This window comes from Pleurodeles waltl, chromosome 4_1 (genome assembly GCF_031143425.1).
Source record: "Pleurodeles waltl isolate 20211129_DDA chromosome 4_1, aPleWal1.hap1.20221129, whole genome shotgun sequence".
NCBI lineage: Eukaryota > Metazoa > Chordata > Amphibia > Caudata > Salamandridae > Pleurodeles > Pleurodeles waltl.
Window position 1 is genome coordinate 703214777 of NC_090442.1, and position 14436 is coordinate 703229212.

Below are 14436 nucleotides of genomic sequence, written 5' to 3' on the forward strand. Positions count from 1 at the left end.
GTAACATAAATTACCGGACTAACCTCCTCGTGGATGACTTGGTCTACTAGGAAAAATTATATTCTCAAAAAGTGGCTATACTTTTTAGTATGGTAAGCGTATCCCCGCTGTCTCCCTGACTTCTCCCTCCACATATCACAGAGTCTCATCTGTTCTTTAGATACACCTGCATCTTGGTATAAACCCTGGCCTTACTGTTATCGGATCTGTCTGGCTGCATCTGACAATTTCCATCTCAGCCGCAAAGTGGCTTGACTATTTTAAACTCTATTCAGAAAATTCTGACACACAAATGTGTGAGACATTCCAACCCACTCTACAAGTTCCAAACACATACACTAAGGTGGAAAAACCTCCAAGAGCTAAGCAGATTGAAGCTTAAATTTAAAAAAACAAGACCTTCCACAGGCATGGGCCCAGACAAGATTCCAGTAAAATTCCTGAAGGAGACTCCTAAAGCATGGAGCAAATACCTACCTCCTTTGTTCGCATACTGCTATGAAAAAAGGTGAATCCAGTATTCTTGGACTGGGACTATAGTTGTCCTATCATAGGTTCTTGTTTCCTATCAAGTAACTGATGCCAAACCACCCTTCTCGATGTCACAGGAAAGATCTTTGCAAATAGTATCCTGGACCACCTAGAGGAGTGAGTATATGCCACAGGTACAATCCCTCAAGTCTAGGTGGGTTTTAAATCTAAACATTCAATGACAGACAACATTGCAATAGTCCAAACCTTGATTAATACATATGTGGTGTCAAAATTGCGAATGTTGTACTCCATTTTTGCTGTTTTCTAAACAGCATTCAACAGAATGGACAGGCCAGTCCTTTGGAAGAAACAGGTCAGATTGGGAATACCCTCAAACTTACTAAGGTTGATCATTGCCTTACATTCTTCACCTGGTGCACAGTCTTGATGGTTGGGGATTTCCATAGACAATGGTTTGAAACAGGGCTGTATAGTAGCTCTGCTTTGGTTTTCCATCTATCTTTATGATCTACCAGCCCAATTAGCCAATATGAAGAACTTTCCTCTGAGAATTACTTCACAACTCGTGTACATTTTAATGTATGTGAATGATGTTGTCATTTTCGATCTCTCCCCATCTGGTCTCCAACAAAGTTTGAATGTTTTATATTTGTATGTCTTGGAAAAGTTTTTGAAAATAAATATTGTGAAGACCAACATGATGTCCTTTAGAGGAAAAAAGCAGTGCCACTCCTCTTACTGGAACCTTGGTGGAACTCCTTTAGATATTATAAAAACATATATGTTTGGGTAGGGAATAACCTACATAGTTGCATTGAATACATTCTATAATTCGTCTTAAAAGATGCCATTTTAAGTTCCTATTTGAAATTTATAAAGTAAAAAAGCCACCCATTTTATCTTATGCACTCAAGTACATTCCCCTTGACAAATGGTCACCCATGAATATTTATGAAAAGAAGATTCTCTGAAAATGTCTCTCTCTTAGGGCCTGATTTAGATCTTGGCAGAGGGGTTACTTTATCACAACGGTGACGGCTATCCTGTCCGCTGAAAGTAAAATCCCATAGGATTTAGATTTCAGCGGCTGGGATATCTGTCATCGTTGTGACAGAGTAACCCTTCCACTGAGATCTAAATCAGGCCCTTAGTTAAGCAATCCCTGTGCAAGACTTGAACTTGAATTTCCATGTATTACTGTGTTTTCTTTAACTATGACAAATCTATTTAGAAAAGCATATACTTTAAAACATTATACTGATGGCACGATGAGAGATTTATTAAAGTGGGAAACCTTAGAGAATGATACAAAAAACAACATTTTTAACGCTGACCTCAAGGGTGCATAAAAAGAATTACAATATACACTGAGTCAGTTGCAGATGTAGATTCTTGCCCAACTCAAGCTGTTTTTATAACATGCAGCTCATAGACTTTGAGCCTCATTACGACTTTGGTGGTACTGTGAGCCGCTGCAGGCAAAGGACGGACAGTAATGGAGGCCTATTGCCACCCTATTAGGAGTTTTCCCACTGGGCCAGCGGAAAACTCACCACAACATTGACGCCAGCTTGTAATCGAGCCGGCAACAATGTTGTGGTGCGTCAGGTGCGAGAGCACCTGTCATGCATTTCGCTGCCCATAATTCGGGCAGTGAAATGTGTGACAGGGCTGTCCATGGGGGCCCCTGCACTTCCCATGCCAAGTGCATGGGCAGTGAAGTGGCCCACATGGGGCCCCCAATGCCCCCTTTGCGCTAGCCTTTGCATGGTGGTGAGTCTGCCATGCAAAGGCTGGCAGAAAGGGGACTCGTAATCCTCAGGGCAGCGCTGCCCTGGTGAATTGCGACCGTTGTGACCGCCAGGCTGTCGATAGGCGGCAACCTGGCGGTCGGACCGTGGCACATCTGTCACGGTCATAATAGGGTGGTCAGACTGCCCTGTCTGTGGCGGTCCGATCGCCATTGCAAGTGTGGTGGTCTTAAGACCCCCACACTCAAAATGAGGGCCTACGTTTTTCTAGTGATATCACCCACTGTTTGTCCTTAAAAATATACATATCCATCCCTGATACAGTAGCCATTTAGCTGGCTCAAAAATATTTACTTTTATCTCTTTTAAAAGAGAAAGAAAGAAGAAAAGAGAGAAGTAAAGAGAAAGATGGAATGGGAAAGAAAGATAAAGAAAGAACAAGAAAGAAGAAAAGAAAGGAAGAAAGAGAAAGAGAGAATGAAAAAGAAAGAATGAGAGAAGGAAAAAGAAAGAAAGAGAAGTCAAGAAAGAAAGAAGTAAAAAAGGATAACAATACAGAAACGTTTCAAATGGACACAATGCGGTATGCTGTGAAATAGCAGAAGTCAAAAAAGCAGAACACTCCAAAAAGAAAATATAACAGCATTGGCAGGAAATATGATCTGATAAAGATGAAATGTGCATTAGAAGAGTCCTGCTATCTTGTCAAGCTCTAAACACAAAGTCAAGATCACAATTATGATAAAGTGAAAACAGAACCTTTGCCACTGGAGGGAACTAGCTTATGTGTGACTGTACTCATTGTCAGAATGCAAAATGCAGTCACCTGAAGTTAGCCAGTGGCTTATGTAGACTGCCCTATGGTGTATGCTGCAGTGTGCGGAAGTAAAATATGAATTACACAACAATAGATGAAGAGATGGCTGAAATGCCCTATATGTAATTATATTATAAACATTTTAGTAAAATCCAAAGTTCTTGGCGAACTCCAGTCCCAAGAATATTGTTTTGTGGTTTGTGTGGTAAATGGGTAACGCCTAGATTAATCAACAAAAGAGAGAAATGTTGAACCATGCAAGAAGATGGTTTCCTTCCTGAGACATATTCACATACTACCTACTGAACGTAAATTTCCTGCATCATTTCTAGTGAGCATTGTGGGCAGCTTGGTAAAACCAAAGACCCCTGTTAGACTTTTTGCCTTACGCAGGGTCATCCCTAGTCTTTTTGCCTCCGTCCTCCTGGTTTTTCTGACCTCTCGCTGTTGGCTCTAGGACTCTGAGCACTTTATCACTGCTAACCAGTGCTAAAGTGCAGGTGGTCTCCCATCTAAAGTTGATATGATTGGCTTATACCTAATTGGCATATTTAATTTACCTATAAGTCCCTTGTACAGTGGTATGTCTATACCCAGGGCCTGTAAATTAAATACTATTAGTGGGCCTGCAGCGCTGCTTGCGCCACCCACTGAAGTAGACTTTCTAACTTGTCTCAGGCCTGCTAGCGCAGGGCCCGTGTGCGCAGTTTTCTGCCACAGGGACCTGGCATCTAAATTTACTTGCCAGGCCCAGAACTCCCCTTTTACTACATGTAAGTAAGGTAACTAAGGTACGCCGTGGCTAGCCCTATGGGCAGGGTGCCATGTATGTAGAAAGGCAGGACATGTGCCCTATTGCATGGCCTGTCCTAGTAGTGACACACAGCCTAACTTGGTGTCTCACTGCTGTGAGTGCTGCCTTCTCATAGGATTGCATTAGAAATGCCCTGCCTTATGTGTAAGGGGTATTGTCTGATTTATGAGGGGTAGCGTAGGCATGTTTGGTATGGTTGTGATGGTGATAATAAATGCTGCTTACTGGTGTGGGTGTATTTTTTATTACTATCACAGAAATGCCACTTCTAGAAAGTGCGCATTTATCTGTGCTTATGACTCTGGTGTTTTGCAGCTTGACTCCAATCCACGTCTGGGCAGAGTGACAGTTGGTGCTTTGTGCAAAGTTTTCAGACAGCCTGTACACAGGGAGGGTGGAGGTGTCACAGAGATGCATCTGCATGCTGAATAGTCTTCCTGGGCTGAGAGAAGGGAGAGGCGGGCACACCTGCATTTGTAAAGACTGTGCCCTGGCCTCACACAATAGGGTTGTTAACCCACCACTGATGTTTGGAGCCTGTGCTGAAAGGAGAGAGGGGGCACTCCCAGAACCAGTTGTAACTGGCTGGAACCTCCTCTCCCTACCATTGTAAAACACTGTAAGAACTGAATATAAGTACATGGGAATTTTCCCCACAATTTGGAGAATCTTGGAATCATCTTGGAACTGGACACCAAAGGCTGAAAGGACTCACCAGGAACCGCCATGGACTGCTGTTGCTGTGCTGACCTGTGACCTGCCTGGTCACTGTGAAGGACTTGCCACTTGCTGCCTTTCCCTTGTGCTGGCCTGTAGCTGGGCCCTCCACCTGAGGACCTTGTTTTATGATTCTGCTCCCCAGGGGCAGGGTGCTGTGATCCCTGACCCCTGCATCCATTTCTTCACGAGGGGTGCTTCTCCGTGGTTGCGGCTGCCATAGCGCTGATTGCAGCGCGCTTATGGAGCCTTGGGAGCTCGTAGGCTCCTTGCTGCATTGTCCCCCTTTAAATGAGATCACCGCAGCGGCCTGGAAGTTGGAAGAACACTCGCGCACCGCATCAGGTGCAGGCGAGTGTCTGCTCGGGCCCCAGGAGGGGTCCGATCTTGTGGCTTCACGGCAGGACCAGGGTAAGGCGCGGGGAGTGCCCCCTTCCCCCTGGCCTCTGCATTAGGAGCAGGACGCTCCTTTTCTGCTGTTAGGTAAAACGGGCATTATTGTGGGCCCCCCCCCCTTGGTGGAAGGGCCAGTGGAGACCCGGGGGGGCCCCCAGAGATCGCGGGTCCCGGGAGACGCCTGTCATTATACCGGAGGGGGTGCGTGGTGCCCCCCTCCTGCCCTAAGTTGTTTTTGCTGGCTTTGGCCCCCCTTGTGAGGGCCGGTTGAGGCCCTGGGGGGCCCCCAGTAATCACAGTCCCCGGAGGGGCCTGTCTATAAAAGAGAGGAGGTGCATGTCACCCTCCTCTGACCCCAGAGTATAAGGGAGGCCCCCTTTTTGCACATAGGAGCGCCGGGGGCCCCATTGTTCACCTTCTAGGCACTGGAGGTGCCTTCATCCAACCAGGTACTGTTTAAAGGACCAATATAGTTGTAATCCAAAGTTCTTTCTACAGACTTTTGTTTAATTCATATATTACCTACCTGCGTTTGATGTTTTTACATATGTGTATGCAAATGTTCCTTTTATGGACATGCTTGCTAATATGTTTTTCTAACTTGCCATATGTTTTCTAATGTTCCTACTATGGGCATTTTATGATATTCTTAAGACAAGTGCTGTGATGTAATAACGTGTTTTCCTGACTAGAGCTTATGTTGCAGAATACTGAGTAAGCTGTGTGTTATGTGTGACTACTGCTAGGTTGCAGAGTAACTAATGTGTAACGTTCTGACAACTGCTAAGGTATCAGAATAGTACTGATATGTGATGTTTGGTCTGATAATTGCCTTGTGTACAATACAGTATATTTTCATATAATCTGGTCTTGTGTTTCCTTTGTGGGGGGTTTGCGTCACGTGTGTTGTGTGTGTTGTGCAAACGCTTTACACATTGCCTCTGGGTTAAGCCTGACTGCTCGTGCCAAGCTACCAAGGGGGTGAGCAGGGGTTATCTTGAACATGTAACTCCCTTGCCCTGACTAGAGTGGGTAAGTTCTGCCTGGCTGAGGTGCATACTCTAGCCAACCAGAAACCCCATTTCTAACAACCCCACAGACACTATTCATACACAACTTAAGCGGAATCATGATGTGAGTGTACCTGCATAACATACCGAAGAGCTGAACATATTTCTGTGCAGCTATTACTGGTGTTACAATGGCTCATTGTATAAAGGTGACTGGAACAGTGTTTGCCTGTGAGAGAGCTTAAGGCATATATGATTCACAGGAGTACTCTACGGCTGAAAAATTACAGAATTACAAATTCCAGGACACAACTTGCACCCTAAGCGTCTGCTTTTCAATCAATAGAATTCACTGCCTAAAATTTTCTAGGTTTGAACTATAATAAAGCTGGGTGTATGTGGAATAAGATGTGCATGGGTTAAATATATATAAATGAGGAAGAAAACCTTGGTTGTAAAATATTTATTGATAAGTTAAATAAAATTCATGTCTAAAGACTTCCCCCACTTCATCTTTTATGAAGAGGTCACTTCCCCATTCTCAAAGTTCAGTTTGAGCAGACGGGTGTTTCATTTTAGGCACTGTTCGGAGTGTAGATTGCATCTTCCACAAAGAGAAACTTTATTAATGTCCGGGTTATTTGCCAAGATAGCCCACAGCAGACAATGACTGTAGCAATCCCTCTCTCAGACTCTCAGTCAATCAATCAGTCAGGATTTATAAAGCTTGGCGAAGCACCCGAAATGGTATCAATGCAAGTCCCAGAGGCTCATTTGAACAGCCAGGTCTTGAGGGCCATTCTGAATTCCGGAAGTGAGGTGATGGTCTAAAGGTTGCGTGGGGGTTCTGTTCCAGGTTTTTGCTGTGATGTGAGAGAAGTGTCCTCCACTCCTGCGTCAGTAGATGTGGGGAGTATGGGCAAGTGAAAAGGAGGCAGAGTGTAGTCTTCTCAATGGTTGGTGGATGTTGAGGGGGTGGTTAATGTACGCAGGTCCTTGGTTGTGTAGAGCCTTGTGTGTGTTGGTCAGCAATTTGAATTGCAACTCTTTCAAATTATACCAAGCAGCTTGAGTTTTTAAGGTCACTGTTAGAAATGGGGTATTTGTTTGGCAGTCAGGTTACCCTCTGTCCAAGCAAGAACCCTCACTCTGATCAGGGTAAGTCACACACAATCCAAAGTATCCTGTGCCCACCCTCTGGTAGCTTGGCACTGAGCAGTCAGGCTTAACTTAGAAGGCAATGCGTAAAGCATTTGTGCAATAAATCATACAATAACATAATATGGCACCACAAAAATAAACCACACAGTGTTTAGAAAAATATATAATATTTATCTGGGCATTTGCAGGTCAAAACTATCAAAGATGCAATATGCATTTGTAAAGATATCACTAAAAAGTGATATGAAGGGTCTTAAGTCTTTAGAAAGTAAACAAAGTGTCTTTCAAGCACAAAGTACCTGGTTTGGAGTGGAGCAGAGGGCCGCAGAAGAGGAGATGCGTGGAAAAATGGTGTGTGCGTGGGTTACGCCCCTTCACACACGGACTTGCGTCGTTATTTTTCACGCGGGGAGACGTGCGTCGTCCTATGGGAGGAAAAATGGTGTGTGCGTCGGTTGCGCCCCTTCACACACAGACTTGCGTTGTTATTTTTCACTCGTGGAAGACGTGCGTCGTTTTCCGGCACGCGGACCATCTCCTTCTATGGATCGCAGGATTACCAGATGTCCCAGGGTCTGTGGGTGGATTCTTCGGCTTGTTTTCCGGCTGCGCGTTGTTCCAGGAGGCTGTGTGTGGAATTTTCTTTCTCACGGCAGGCGTTGCGTCGATTTTCCCTCTGGAATTCGGGTGGCGTTGTCCATGCGAGGCCGTGCGTCGAAGTTCCGGTCGCCCCGTATGCGTCGCGTCGAGCAACGTCGGTGTGCGGCGATTTTCTCGCCGCGGAGCAAGCTGTGCGTCAAAACTTTCTTCGCACGAAGAGTCCAAATGAAAAAGAGAAGTCTTTTTGGTCCTGAGACTTCAGGGAACAGGAGGCAAGCTCTATCTAAACCCTTGGAGAGCACTTTTACAGCCAGACAAGAGTTCAGCAAGGCAGCAGGCCAACAGAAAGGCAGCAGTCCTTTGTAGAAAGCAGACAGGTGAGTCCTTTGAGCAGCCAGGCAGTTCTTCTTGGCAGGATGTAGTTTCTGGTTCAGGTTTCTTCTCCAGCAAGTGTCTGATGAGGTAGGGCAGAGGCCCTGTTTTATACTAAATTGTGCCTTTGAAGTGGGGGTGACTTCATAGAGTGGCTAAGAAATGCACCAGGTCCCCTTTCAGTTCAATCCTGTCTGCCAGGGTCCCAGTAGGGGGTGTGGCAGTCCTTTGTGTGATGGCAGGCCCTCCACCCTCCCAGCCCAGGAAGACCCATTCAAAATGCAGATGTATGCAAGTGAGGCTGAGTACCCTGTGTTTGGGGTGTGTCTCAGTGAATGCACAAGGAGCTGTCAACTAAACCTAGCCAGACGTGGATTGTAAAGCACAGAAAGATTTAAGTGCAAAGAAATGCTCACTTTCTAAAAGTGGCATTTCTAGAATAGTAATATTAAATCCGACTTCACCAGTCAGCAGGATTTTGTATTACCATTCTGGCCATACTAAATATGACCTTCCTGCTCCTTTCGGATCAGCAGCTGCCATTTCAACAATGTATGAGGGCAGCCCCATTGTTAGCCTATGAAGGGAGCAGGCCTCACAGTAGTGTAAAAACGAATTTAGGAGTTTTACACTACCAGTACATATAAACTATACAGGTACATGTCCTGCCTTTTACCCACACAGGGGTTACCTAGGGCACACATTAGGGGTGACTTATATGTAGAAAAAGGGGAGTTTTAGGCTTGGCAAGTACTTTTAAATGCCAAGTCGAAGTGGCAGTGAAACTGCACACACAGGCCTTGCAATGTCAGGCCTGAGACTAGGTTAAGGGGCTACTGAAGCGGGTGGCACAACCAGTGCTGCAGGCCCACTAGTAGCCTTTAATCCACAGGCCCTAGGCACATATAGTGCACTCTGCTAGGGTCTTACAAGTAAATCAAATAGCCAATCATGGATAAACCAATCAACAGTACAATTTACACAGAGAGCATATGCACTTTAGCACTGGTTAGCAGTGGTAAAGTGCCCAGAGTTCAAAAGCCAACAACAACAGGTCAGAAAAAATAGGAGGAAGGAGGCAAAAAGTTTGGGGATTACCCTGTCAAAAAATCCAGGTCCAACAGCCACAAATACACTTAGGTGATGTTTCTTTCAAAGGTTGAACTTTAGATACAAGGGACTCAATGGGGTCGTCTGATCCTGCAGTAGCAACTTTCACAGTGCAGCTATTCAACATGGAAGCAGTAAGAATCAGTCATGCAGCCAACATTCTCATCTTCCTCCTCTGGTCCCACTGAGTTAATTCTGCAAATGATAGGCCGGAGGAACCTTGTGGTGCTTTCACTTCCTGCTCTCCTTCTTCACATAATAGTTGATATCAGAGTTCTGTTAAATGTAGACCACGCCTTTTGCGTGTAGATCTCTGTTTTGGCAACCATGTCAACCTCTGATTTATAATGTAATGCAGATTCCGCCAACTGCTCCAACCTGACTATTTTTTCAGAAATCTCCTGTCATGATCCTTGACCTATGGCTCCACCTTAAAGCACATACCAAATATGCAGCTGCAAGATATGCCTCATAGAGGTATATCTGGACTATAGTGGTACCTTTACCCCCTGCATCCATAGGTACCTATACCGATTATAAACACCACCCAACATGTCTTCTCTCAATTTGAGGTATTGCACTTGTTAGCACGTCTGACCTTAATAAGTAAACTTACAAGAGGATGCGAATAGGTCGATGAACCTTTTGACTCGTAATTAAGATGTTCTCACCATAGCTCCAGTACATGTAGATCAATAATCAATAATCAATACACAATATCAATAATCAGCAACAATCAATAACAACAATAATCAATGGAGTCAGTAATTGTCACACACCATGACCTTTCAGTCATGAATAACCACACCATTTAGTAACAGTTAGAACATTTATTTCCCCATATTAACAATGCTAAGGTCAAGTAGATTAATCTCAAAATCAAACGAAACACATATAGAAACAATGTTGGCTGTCCAAAGCGGCTGAAGAAACATAATCTAATCAAAGCTTGAACTACAACACATTCTAAGGTTATGTTGCAAATTAATAACAAAGTCAACTGCGTCAAAGTGATTACATACATTTAAGTTCAGCAGAGAAATTCATCAAGCATTATTCCCTATTAGCATAATTTCATTAGTGATGATCCTTAACTACCATCAGATTAGCATCAGCATGCTGGGCTTCATGCAAAATAATTTAACAACACAAATTTGGAAAAACATCTAACTGTGGCTCTATCAAAACAGTGAAATTGGTACCTAGAAAGGAAAAGAAATGCACATGATAGTTAACAGTCTAATTTATAATACCTATCCTCAATGTGGATCAGCAAGCAGAGTCAGTCTTTGTCCTTAGGACATCAGTCGATCAGAAAGGCATCAGGATTCAAAATCAAAGTTAAAAAAAGCAAAGTCTTTAAGCATTAAAGTTAAGCACTTCTCTTGTCAAGATGCACAATGGGCAAGAAGAGCTATCACTTTACCGTGCAGTTCTGTTAAATTAAAACTACTTAAATGATTTCCCTAATCCCAATGGTCAGTCAATCGCATGTTCCCACTTTGTCCAATAAAGCTAAAAATCCAAATCTATGAATTCTACAATTACTCGGTTCACATGTTGTTGATTGGTTTGTCCTTCATTGTCCTCATCATCCGTCTTGTCAGGTAACAATATTGTTGCAGCTTCAAGTCCTGTCAGTATCTCCATTGTTCTCCTGAGAAAATCAGGCTCACACACATTACACACAAAATGTTACAATAGCAAGAACAGCATCTTCTATCATTTGGTTCTCATGAGAAAAGACTTCAACTATGAGCACATTTAAACAATGCAAAATGGAAAATCACAGTTTAACTCTTTAGGACAGCCATTTTATTAGACATTAAGAAATATAATTTTGACATGAGGCCTGGCAACTAGGCCAAGACCTTGCTGAGTTAGGGTCCACAATTAATAAAGCTAGAGCATAATCATAACCCTTAACATGACGTATTACTACATTAGCCAAACATATATTCAACATTTCACAATATTAATTCTACTAATAAGTATGTGAACATTGGCGGCCACGCATCGTAATCACATTTTCAAATGTGTGCATTATTTTTCTACCTTATTATATTTTCCACACAAATCACTTATTCAGAATACATGAACACTCATAAATAATTTTATTAATACACTGCGTTAGCACACTATGATTGCTAGGAAATAAAATACACACTCTTGCTTCCTTCCACCCACGTTCTCTTTTGACTGTTCCGCAAATGTGGAAAACCTATCACACGCCCTACAATATCACAAAGACCCCTTTTCATCACTAGAAATTAGTCAGAAATCAACCTGCTGGTTCTGTATAAAAAAAAACTAAATTAATAAATACAGGCACACATACGTACGTACATACGAGGAGTAACGAGCACAACTTGTAACGGGTGTCAGACTGTGAAACTCCACCAGCTTGAAGTCATAAATGTAACCTGCACAAATCAAGCCACGTGGCACGTCACTCCAATAGCACTACGTACAATACCTCTGGTGTCTGTTTCATCACTGAGGCCTTTAATCCTGTCTCTGCAGCCTGAAGTCACGTGACTGTTGTGTAACAGCAAACTTGCAGACTCTTTGCTATAACCTGCAGTTCAATTCATACAAAGACAAAGGGATTAATAAGGGAGACCAATTACAGTGCAGGCCATGCCAGTGAACATATATATGTCGTTTTGCTCTCGTACACTTGAATTTCAGTTCTATAAATCAGTGAAATCAAGCAGATGAAGTTTGATGCAAGCCACTTTCAAATGCGTAGCCCCAGAGAATTTAACCTAAATGTGTGATGAATAGCTATCCATGTTATTTTTAACAATGCACATTCAGGCGAGGCTTTTACCACCAATAAATGAACCAGTCAGTCAGTTACATCATAATAATTTCAATATGTCTATGTCACTTATATTTTGCTTGATTTGAAATGTGTTTCTTGTTCCACAGTGCAGCAGACGAGAAAAATTGCTGTTGTGCAGCCAGAAAAACAGTAAGTTTATGCTACACATCAAAATGCTAATGGCTTAAAAAGGACTCTGCTGCATGTAGAGAGATCTGTCAAAACAATGTCTTTGTGTGTCAGGGTGAGACAATTTACCTCCAAGGTGATCTACATACTGGGATAAGAGCGTCTAAGAGCTAGGCAGTAATGCTCGGTGGACAGGAATGAAAGCGGCTGAGGTGCAAATGTTAACAATTCTACATTAGCAGCTGCACAGAGCCGACATGCTGCATTTTGTTTGGCTCTCTGCAGTGGCTCTCTGCAGTGTAAAAATCTCCCCAGGAGAGTTGCCACCATCAGCTCAGACAAGTTTCGCGTTTGACATAAAACTCTTTATCAACCACACCTTGTTTACAAAGCACCTTGCTAGGAATAACACGGAGAACCTTATTAACGAGACATTTCACTGGTGCTATGTCACCTTCTTATATTATGCAGGCAGGTTCTGGAAGTGGTAATGTGCGACAGGAATGTTGTGCATATTTGCTGTATGGCATTGTGCTGTGGAGGTGACACATTCTGTTGCTTTTTGTACTGTGTTTTTATGCTGACTATCGCAGTGTGATGTTGTGTTGAAGTGTGCTTTTGTTTGGCGCTGTTATGGTTTAATTATGTTATGTTGCTTGTGTCTGTTAGTGTGTTGTGATCCGTTGTTTATTTCGGTATGTCAGCAAATGCTGTTACATTTAAGGCCAAACGTGGAACGTGCCTTTAACGTTCTAGTGACAAGGAACCATTTGCTACCCACTGGAGTGGAAAAACAGCTCTGTTCCAGGTCTTCAACTATTTAAGACTGGAGTGAACCAAAGACTTGGCAGAGACCTGTCTTAAATAAGTACTTTCAGTGCTCATTTTAGTGATAAGGCCCATAGGGTGCTAACTCATATAATGTGCCAACACCAGGCGTCATACTGCCAAACGGAACAGGCTTAGACTCCAGCGCTGTTCGGAACAGCTGGCTGAACACGTAAATGACAATTCATGCCTGTAATGTCACGAGTTATAGATTTAAGTGAGGCTTCTAAAGCATTGCTATGGGTTATTCATAAATGTGCACGTGCGCTCACTGTCTTTTTAACTCCGCAATCTATGGGAGTTTACACTGTGTTTAACAAAACCAGCTGCGTTGCTCAGAGTAACACTGCTATTGTTATGCTATGCTAAGCGCACATAGAAATGCAGTGTTTTCTAAGAAAATGATTATTGTTTTATTGAGCCGTAATTTCATTTGCTGCTTTGAGCTTTGGCAAATTGGAAAGTGGCAGTAAGTAAAGCTTTACCATAACTATGCTGAATGTAGGTTCAAAGTGCAAGCCTACATTCTCAAATCCTGCATACATTTAACTCCATAATTACGACCACTTCACTAAGGTGAGGAGGAACCGGATAAGGGCATTACAGAGTCGGCGAACATAATAAAGGCAAATTAAAATAAATGCCACAGAAACGGACATGGGATGATGTGCTCCCTCCCTCCAATGTCATTACAGGGTTGATCCTTTTCCCCACTATGTGCCCCTCAGCATACTACTATTCGATGTTGAAGGTCTGAAACTGAAGGCTCAGAAACTATAGTACGTAAACAAGGATCACAGAAAAAATCGTTTTCCATTTAGGTTCTAGGAAGTACCTGTCATTTGTTAATCTGATTTTAACAATATTTTAATGTTTATGTGCTCCTGTTTAGGCAGTGTGAGGATGACAGTGCAATCGTGACCGAGAGAGAATGATGGCTAGTATATGACTAGTCTATCTTAGTGGATAGCTTCCCTCACCTGTAAGGTTTGCATCCTTGGAGGAAACAATATTTGATTGTGACCGATTCAATGAGTTGGGCAAGCAAAGGACTGAGAAAAGTTCATAGCTATAATTTGTTCAAACATTTTTTGAAGTGGGTTGCAGGAGTCATAAAACCTGTTGGAAATGGCCCTTTCTGCAGGGTTTCTGCTGTCTCTTTGCTTCTGACCTTCTGTTTTTTATCCTGTTCTGACTTTCTTTTTTGCTGGCTTTAGAGCTCTGGGCACTTTAACACTGCTGACCAGCGCTAAAGTGAAAGTGCTCTTTTTCTTGGTGGTATTGGTAATTGGTTTCTCCTTGATTGGCATATTTGATTTACCAGTAAGTCCCTAGTATAGTGCACCACACAGTGGGTCTGCAGCACTGATTGAACCACCCACAGGAGCTGCCCTTTAAACATGTATCAC

At 43.1% G+C, this 14436-nt stretch overlaps 1 protein-coding gene across 3 annotated transcripts in view; it reads left to right on the forward strand.

Moving 5' to 3' along the window:
• SFMBT2 (Scm like with four mbt domains 2) overlaps positions 1-14436 on the forward strand; it is an 872139-nt gene that overhangs the window by 677705 nt on the left and 179998 nt on the right. For all 3 annotated transcript variants that reach the window (XM_069229268.1, XM_069229271.1, XM_069229269.1), the window contains one exon: positions 12178-12220. In XM_069229268.1, the coding sequence (XP_069085369.1) occupies positions 12178-12220 (43 nt within the window). The remainder of the gene's footprint in view (positions 1-12177; positions 12221-14436) is intronic.